This window comes from Oryctolagus cuniculus, chromosome 17, assembly GCF_964237555.1.
Source record: "Oryctolagus cuniculus chromosome 17, mOryCun1.1, whole genome shotgun sequence".
In the NCBI taxonomy this organism is placed as follows: domain Eukaryota; kingdom Metazoa; phylum Chordata; class Mammalia; order Lagomorpha; family Leporidae; genus Oryctolagus; species Oryctolagus cuniculus.
The window spans coordinates 18,343,283-18,352,199 of NC_091448.1; the positions used below are offsets into that span (position 1 = coordinate 18,343,283).

Here is an 8,917-nt window from a genome sequence, read left to right on the forward strand (position 1 = left end):
GAAGGAGAAGCACTCCCCCAGGCAGCCACTGTGCGGGAGGAGGGGTGGCTTTTGACCTTGAGAGAGTATCAGGAGGAACTGTGGCCGCTCCGCCCTCACTGGGGCAAGACTATAGCGCCAGACCAGCTCTGGCAGAGTGGGGCCTGACGTGTCTCTCACGCCACCTGCTGGCCACGTGGAACACTCTGTCTTCTGAATGGGACTGGTCCAAGCCTCTGTGTCCCCACAGGTACTGGCATCGGTCCCTAAACCCCCGGAAGCTGATCGAAGTGAAGTTCTCCCACCTGAGCAGGAACATGACCATGCAGCGCACCATGAAGCTCTACCGACTGCCTGAGGCCAGTGGGGCTCGGGGGCGCCGCCCAGGGCCGGGGAGGGGCTGGGAGACCTGGTGCTCGGCCAGAGGGAGGGACAGTGTGGGGCAGCAGGAGGCGTACAGGCCGTGGCACCAGGCAAGTGAACCAGGCACAGTTCCCAGAGTCCTGCTCTGTCTGTTGTCTGCAGCCTGGGCTTTGTTTCAGTTTGACTTTCTCGGTCTCCTGAGCTGGCTTCTTGGCCGTCTGTTGATAGGCTAGGAGACTGGCGAACACACACTCTGTAATTTTAGCCAAAATGAAGCACAAACAGATGAATCCAGTTACCCCTCAGCTGCTCCGCACCATGTGCCAGAGCCCGATGGGTGAGCTAGAGGGCGAGTGTCCACAGCCCTCTGCCCGGCAGGGCAAGGAGGGCGGCCTGAGCTTGAGGGAGGCCCCCGGCCAGGCGTGGTGCTGGAGGACTGCACACTGCAGAGTGAGGCGGTGTTCTGTTCTGGTGTCCACTTGCCTGGTTTCCCAAAGAAACAAAGCCCCTGGGTCTCCAGGTAGAGCTGCTTAAGCCCCTGCTGTCTCCTGGGCACTGCAGTCAGCGGTGTGCTGAGCAGTGTGCCACAGGGACTGAGTGCTCGCTGGTCAGGGCCGCCCGCTGGCTTCACCAGAACCAGGCCTGATTCACCGGCCTGGAGTCAGGCTCATCCGCTGCTGGACTGGAAGCTAGTATCCCGTCTCCTTATTTATTTATTTATTTGAAAGGTAGGGTGACAGAGAGGGAGAGAGAATGAGATCTTTCTGCTGGTTTGCTTCCCGAATGGCCATCACAGACAAGGCTGGGCCAGTCTGAAGTCAGGAGCCAGGAACGCCATCCGGGTCTCCTGGGACTCAGATTTGGGCCATCTTGTGCCGTCTTCCCAGGTGCATTAAGTAGGAGGCTGAATGAGAAGCAGAGCAGCTGAAACTGTCAGTGCTCTGATGAGGAATGTGGGTGTCCCAGGTGGCAGCCTGACCTGTACAGTGCTGGCCCCTGTAGCACTAGAGAGCCCGCCGCAGTGTGGTCAGACGCTGCCCAGAGCAGATTCTGGGGACCGCGGGGTGTCTTCTGCCTCTGGTTATTGAGATAGATTTATCTGTGTCCTAGGCGGGCAGGCAGAGTGTGTTCTTAAGACTGCCAGAGATGGGGCTGGCACTGTGGTGCAGCGGGTTAACGCCCTGGCCTGAAGCGCCAGCATCCCACATGGGCGCCGGTTCTAGTCCCGGCTGCTCCTCTTCTGATCCAGCTCTTTGCTGTGGCCTGGGATAGCAGTGGAAGATGGCTCAAGTCCTAGGGCCCCTGCACCCGCATGGGAGACCAAGAAGAAGCTCCTGGCTCCTGGCTTCGGATTTGTGCAGCTCTGGCCGTTGCGGCCATCTAGGGAGTGAACCAGCAGATGGAAGACCTCTCTCTCTGTCTCTACCTCTCTTTGTTAACTCTGTCTTTCAAATAAATAAAATAAATCTTTCTAAGAAAAAAGTTCAGCTCTGGCTGTTGCGGCCATCTAGGGAGTGAACCAGCGGATGGAAGATCTCTCTTGCTCTCTTTGCCTTTACCTCTCTGTAACTCTGCCTTTCAAATAAATAAGTCTTTAAAAAATAAAATTACAAAAAAAAAAAAAAAGACTATCAGGGTCTCCCCACATTGTGGTGAGGGGCCCAGCATGGCTGCGTTTTTCAGCCCAGGACTTCAGGTGGCAGCGTGGGAGCTGCCGTGCAGCATGAGGCCGTGTTTCCTGGAGAGCTGACGGCGCACAAGGGATGAGAGCGGAGGTCGGGAAGCGAGGTTTCCAGGCAGCTGCTGCCCTGGGAAGCGGCTGTCAGGTGGTGACTGAGCCATAGAATCGGTGAACCGCCCTGTTCTCCCTGCTGCCAGCCCCCCCTCTGTGAGCCCGAGCCTGGGCTGCAGTGTTTGCTCCCGGGGATCACGTGGTTTCCTTCCACTGTAGCATTTCTCTACAAGAAAGCAGCTGTAGGCCGGCGCCGCGCCTCAGTAGGCTGATCTTCCACCTGCGGCGCCGGCACACCGGGTTCTAGTCCTGGTCGGGGCACCGGATTCTGTCCCGGTTGCCCCTCTTCCAGGCCAGCTCTCTGCTGTGGCCAGGGAGTGCAGTGGAGGATGGCCCAAGTGCTTGGGCCCTGCACCCCGTGGGAGACTAGGAGAAGCACCTGGCTCCTGCCTTTGGATCAGCACGGTGCTGATCCAAAGCACACTGGCCGTAGTGCACCGGCCGTGGCGGCCATTGGAGGGTGAACCAACGGCAAAAGGAAGACCTTTCTCTCTGTCTCTCTCACTGTCCACTCTGCCTGTCAAAAAAAAAAAAAAAAAAGAGAAAGTAGCTGTGGCCTGGAGGCTGGCTTAGATGCAGTCTTGGGGCTTGGGTGCTTCTCTGAACTCAGCTGGCACCAGTGTCCTGCCAGGGGCGCTGCTGGCACGGTGCTGTCTGAGAGATGAGGGGTGTCTGGAGCAGAGAGAGCCACAGTTCAGCGTGAGGAGGCTGCGCAGGTGCAGAGCGATCCGGGGAGGCTTCCTGTGCTGTGCGGGAAGGCGCGAGGCCCCCAGTGGTGGCCCTGTTGTCACTGTGGGCCAGGGAACTTGGTCGTGAGGACTGTCCCATGCGTGGCCGGCTGTTTAGTAGCTTTCTTGGCTCCTGCTCACCAGAAACCAGTAGCACTCCCACCCTAGTTGTGACAACCAGAATGTCTCTGGTGTTGTCAGATGTCCCCTGGGGGGCAGAAATGCCCTCTTAGAGAGCCACAGGGCTATCCCCAAGTTCCAGCTGGCACAGCCCGCAGGCCCGGAGGGCAGAGACCCTGCTCTGGCTGCGGGGAGTTTGGAACAAGGGCGTGGCAGGATGGGAAGTGTTTTCTCAGGAAGGCAGCCTGGATGGGAGTGATGCAACAGCCGACCTGGACGCCAGCCCAGCCGGCCAGCCAAGAGCAGAACCTACTGAGGGGCAGGATGTGGGCCGGAGGGGTCTGCGCGGGGAGTGAGGACTGGCTGAGGACGACGGCAGGGACAGCGGCTTCTGCTGGCCCTGGATGATGCTGACTGCTGTCTTCCTTCCAGACCCCCAAGACAGCTGGTCTGCGACCAATGGAGAAGAAGGACATTCCCGTAGTGCACCAGCTCCTCACCCGCTACTTGAAGCAGTTCCACCTCACGCCAGTCATGAGCCGGGAGGAAGTGGAGCACTGGTTCTACCCCCAGGAGAACATCATCGACACCTTCGTGGTGGAGGTGAGTGGGGCGGGGCGTTCCGGGCTGCCCGCGCAGTCGCAGAGCAGCGCCTCCCGGAGCAGCTCCGTTGGCTCCGCACTTCCTTGGCCTGCCAGGTTTGCTCCTCTCTAAACTCGTGTTTGCCGAAAAGATGCCCTCTGGGCCTGGCTCTGTGACCACGCAGAACAGAGAGCACCGAGCCCCTTAGAGTCAGGTAAGCCTTCACTTCGCTTCCCCGCCTGCCTTCGGGCCCCAGCGTAATCCAGGGCTGGCAGACACCAGCGGCACTGTCTGCGCGGACACGAGCTGCGGGGAGAGGCCCTGGTGATGCCCAGGCAGTGGAAGCCCGCAGCCCAGCCTGGCTGTCCTCGAGTGCCCTCAGCCTTAGCCAGAGCGCTTCCCGCCCCTGCGTATCCCGTTTCAGTTTCCACCCGTTCGGCTGGAGGGGCGGTAACAGGAGTGGTTTTGTTCCCGGGCTGCACTGCCACGCTGTGCGCGTGACCCTGCCTTTTCCTCTGGTCTTCCCCTCAGAGCGCGAACGGTGAGGTGACGGACTTCCTGAGCTTTTACACGCTGCCCTCCACCATCATGAACCATCCAACCCACAAGAGTCTCAAAGCTGCTTATTCTTTCTACAACGTTCACACCCAGACCCCTCTGCTAGACCTCATGAGTGACGCCCTTGTTCTCGCCAAAATGGTGAGGCGCGGGCCGGGGGCGCCCAGGGCTCTGGAGAGATTGTGGGGTGGGGGGTGGCTGTGAACACAGCCCGCCGCAGGTCGCTGCCCCCACCCTCCTGCTCTGTCTGGATAAGGGCCCTGCAGTTTTCAGCCGGAATCCGAGGTGGGCAGGAAGCGAGGCGTGTCCAGACAGTGAAGGCCTCGCGCTCCTCCAGCTCAGCCTAGCGGGCAGGCGCCACAGAGGGGCCCCACTGGCCGGGCCTGCTCTGGGCGCACCCCGTGGGAGCAGGCCGAGGGCTCTGCGTGGGGAGACGAGGGTGTGGGCCCCTTACCCTGGGGTTCTGACGCCATCCCGCCCTGTGGGCGCTCTGGGCCCCAGCAGTGAGGAGTGCATCCACAGGGCAGGTCTGCGCCGGTCACATGTGTGCCCCCAGGGCCTGTCCCGAGTTTGGCGCTGGCAGAGCAGCTGGAGCCTCTGAAGGAACATGGCCCTTGTGGCCACCCGGGGCGGTTTCACGATGTAGGATAGCAGAGGGGCCAGGAGGGTGAGGCAGCCGTCACCTGTGCTCACCTGTCCTTGTTGCTTCCCACCGCTGTGCAGAAAGGGTTTGATGTGTTCAATGCACTGGATCTCATGGAGAATAAAACCTTCCTGGAGAAGCTCAAGTTTGGCATAGGGGATGGCAACCTGCAGTATTACCTGTACAATTGGAAGTGCCCCAGCATGGGGGCGGAGAAGGTAGGTGCTGTATGCAGGTGGGGCCTGGGATACAGCAGCAGTCTGGGTTCTTGTCGCCTGGTGTTTGAGCCCTAGGAAAACGTGCTCCTTATGCATCCCTCGTATCAGTGTCCCCTCTTAGCAAGTGGTGTGACGATGGCAGAGGAGGCAGGCTCCAGTGGTCTCTAGGTTCTCTTCCCACCGGCTGAGCCGCCGCCTCTGCTGGAACGGAGGAGACCATGGACGTTGTGGTGCCCTTGGTTAGCCAGGAAGTTAGGTCTGTGTCTCTCCTCTCGGGCTGCTACGCTCGTCCCGTGTGACCCTTCCCCAGCTGCACAGGGCAGCCCCAGCCTGGGTCCGGTCAGCATTTGCAGGACACTACCTGGGACCCGGTTTTCCTCAATGCCGTCTTGCTTTGAAGGATCTAACACACAGGGACACCATGGCACAGAGGTTGAGTAAGAGGCCCAGGCTCTGTGTGAGTCTGTTCACGGCCTGGCTGGTGTTCTGTGGGCTCAGCCGGAACTTCAGGACCAATCTGGGAAGCGGGAGGTTCTTTGGGCCACCATGCACTCAGCCCTGCCTCTCCCTGTTGGCTCTCCTAGGTTGGGCTGGTGCTACAGTAACCAGGCGCCAGTGAGATTCTGGATAAAGCCACTGAGAAGTCAAACCAGGAAATGGAACCCCACCACTTGTTGGTCCAGTTTTCACAAACGTGAATCCCTGGCTAAGGGAACAGAACTGAACCGGCTTTACCAAACCGCCAGCGAACTTGACAATTGTGTTGCCATGGCGTAGGCTGCGTGATGTCATCTTGGCTGTGTCTCTGGTCTCCCTGTTTTCCAGTTACTCACATCCTCGTGCAGCCGTGATTAAGGGAATGTAACTGCTGAAAAGTAGCTCGTGATTGGCATATTATGGAGTTAACGGGTGAATAATAAAAGTATATATATATATTATATATATAAATATTTTAAATATCTTTCATGTTCCAAATGTACAAGGATGTTTGGTCTCTGATGGAAAGCTGAATCCAGATCATTCCTCACGATTGGAACCCAAGGACAGTGGCAGGCAGACATGTTGGTCCAGTTAACCGTCTCCTTCAAGCAGGCAGTGACGTCTTAGGGAGCAGGAGAACGAGGATCTGGGAAGCCCATCCCCCATGCAGTTCCCTTTGGGAATTGGCGGGAACGATTGAGAAGGGAGGGAAAGCGGGGGGATGCTGCCAGCTCTGGAGAGGGCTCAGGTCTCACGGGTGGCAGTGGAGCCCCTGGCTGACCCTCACCCGGGGCCAGGTCTGTTCTGGATTCTGAGACTGAGCACCGGGGACAGTCACGGAAGCAGAGCTCATTGATCCAGTCCCTTTTCCCGTAGCCTGGGCCTGCTCCCGGAGGAGGTCGCTCTGCAGCCCAGCGGAAAGGCTCTAGCCAGCCGTTGCCAATCTTACATGGAAGAATCTTCTGTGAGATTCTGCTTTGCCACTGCCTAGGGTGACTGGCAGTCTGAAGGGGACCTCGGACCTCCTTGTAGCATCTGGGACCTTGTAGAGACCGCGTCAGTGCGAGCCCTGCTTAGCTCCTCTGAGAGAGAGCAGAGAGCCAGCACCCTGCTGTCACCAGGGTGGTGGGGCCGGTACCCTTTAGCCACCAGGCCCTGGCCTGTGCCTTTAGCCCGGTTGCCGTGTCGTGCTGTGCTGCTTTCTAAGACAGCTCACGGCGGCAGCCGAAGTGGTGACTGGAGGCAGATCTGGACTCAGCAGCAAGTGATCTCCCAGGGCCGTTGTCTGAGTCTGACTTCACTGAAGCTGTTCTGTGGATTTTCTTGGTGGGAGTGATGGTTATTGACACTGCCAGTTTCCAACAAGCAATCAAGACTTGGTCACGTGGTGGTCCACAGAGGCATTGCTCAGTCACGTGGCCCCGGGACTGGGCTGTGCATTTCAGCAGCTCCCGACCAGGCTTGGGTGTCACCCGTGCCCCAGAACAAGCAGATGAGTGCAGAGCGTGTGTATGGTGTTGGGGGAGGGGATCCTTGCTGCTTTCGCCTCTCAGCTTCTCGTAGGGGAAGGAAGCCCCAGCCAGGAGGCCGGGCCAGCCGTGTCCTGCTAACTGAAGGCGCCCTCTGCAGGCCAGCGGGGTTTGTTGCAGGCTGTGGGTTTTGGTGTGGTTTGCCGGAGCCTCATTCCGCCGAGTCCCCGAAGCTGGAGGAAATCACGTGCCCACTGCTCGGTGCCGCTCACCCTGCAGACTGCTGAGAGCCGGCAGCTCCACTGGACGGATCCTCCGCGGGCCTGCAGGGGCCTCCCTTCTCCCTGCTGTTCCTGTGCCAGACTGCAGCCCCCAGCAGTCCGTGCTGGCCAGCCTTTGACCCCTTGGCTCCAAGACACCCAGACCAAAGAAGCTGCTGTTCTTCACAAGATGTGCGCTGCACTCCGCAGAAGGGAGCAGCCGGGGAGGCGGGGCTTGCCTCCCAGCCCCACAGACCTCAGGCCCGGCGCCTCCAGTCCCGACCTGTGAGGGTATCAAGATCAAAGTACCCAAGTCTTTCCTACCTTGGGCGGGACCTGAACTTGGAAAGGCTCTGTGTCCTAGTGCTGATCAGTTCTGGGCCAAGTCCCAGCCCACACTGCCTCGGAGATTTGGGGTGCACAGCTCTCTGGAGGCAGCTGTGCTGAGGGTGGCCCAGCCGTGGAATGGAAACGGTGAGGCCCTGGCAAAGCCTCCAGCCTCTCCCTCACCAAAACCAAGTGACCTGCTCCTTGGACTCTGCTGTTCCCTCCCCCTGGGGACCCTTCCAGGGCGTCGGCTGGGGACTGCTCTTGGTCTCGTTTTTGTTCAGAGCCCCTGGCTTCTTCACTCAAGCCCTGTGAGAACTGAGCACCCTCGTGGGGTTCAGGGCGTCCCCACAGGGAACTCTGCAGAACAGTGGCCCCATGCTGGCCTGAACCAAACAAAGGAAGGAGCCCAGGCCTCTGACCTGACCCTCCTCAGGCAGCCGCTGTTGGAAGCCGCCTCGGGCCTGGCCCCATCGTCTGCTGTCGGGGCCTCCTGGCTGCTGTGCTTCATAGACGACTTTTACCTCCCGCCTTTGCCTCTGCGCTGACCTCACGGACGCCGTCTCCGTGCAGAGGGAGAACCAGGCAGGAAGGAGGCCTCGTGCCAGGCCGGTGCCCATGTCAAGCCCGTTTCCCCTGCATGCCTGTTGCCGAAGATGTTGGCTTGGAAGGCCGGCCCACACCAAGCTACTTGAACTCCCAGGTTCGTGGAAGATTCCAGGCCTTGCCTGCAACTCCCTTCCAACTGCCACTGCACCCCCTACTTGCTCTCGGAAGCCCAGAGGTGGGTGTCCTTGTGGGCTTGGGTTTTCCCCAGGAATGACCAGCATTTGACCAGCCGAAGGGCCCAGGGCCTGGGGCAGCTTCACTGGTTGCAGTCTAGAAGCAGGAGAGGACCTCACTGTCTGGTCAGGGGAGGGGCAGGAGTGGTTCTGGCCGGCGCCCACCCCACTGCCACACCAGAGGAGACCCGAGGCCCCGGTCTTGCCTTGCTGCAGGGTGGGGCCGGGCCTGCAGACGGACTGCTCCTAGAGGCTGTTCAGGACGAGTTCACCCAATGAAACGCAAGTACTGACTGGCAGGCAGGTCCCTCTGCAAATGGAGGCGGCAGCTTCACCTTTCTGTCTCGGCTTTTCTTTGAGCTGTGGGGGGCATCCATTTCCAGGGTGGGGGAGGAAATACCAAATGAATTGTTCTATTCAATCCGTCTCACTTGTTTCTAATAAAGGAAGCAGCTGAACAAACTGTTCTGCCGTCCTGGTATTCCTCTGGTCAGCAGGTGGCACTGGAACCGCTGGGGCCTGGGCCCTGGCCTGGAGTGGATGACAGCCCTGCAAGGAGGGCCCATGGCAGCGGCCACACGGAACATCTTCCCTCCCACCAGAGAGGAGTGGTGCT

At 59.5% G+C, this 8,917-nt stretch overlaps 1 protein-coding gene across 1 annotated transcript in view; it reads left to right on the plus strand.

Moving 5' to 3' along the window:
- NMT1 (N-myristoyltransferase 1) overlaps window positions 1-5,931 on the plus strand; it is a 41,675-nt gene extending 35,744 nt beyond the window's left edge. Inside the window, exons 8-12 of the mRNA XM_002719442.5 lie at window positions 230-338; window positions 3,415-3,585; window positions 4,096-4,263; window positions 4,846-4,983; window positions 5,568-5,931. Coding sequence (XP_002719488.4) covers window positions 230-338; window positions 3,415-3,585; window positions 4,096-4,263; window positions 4,846-4,983; window positions 5,568-5,588 — 607 coding nt within the window. The 3' untranslated portion in view covers window positions 5,589-5,931. The remainder of the gene's footprint in view (window positions 1-229; window positions 339-3,414; window positions 3,586-4,095; window positions 4,264-4,845; window positions 4,984-5,567) is intronic.
- Window positions 5,932-8,917: the final 2,986 nt, after the last annotated feature.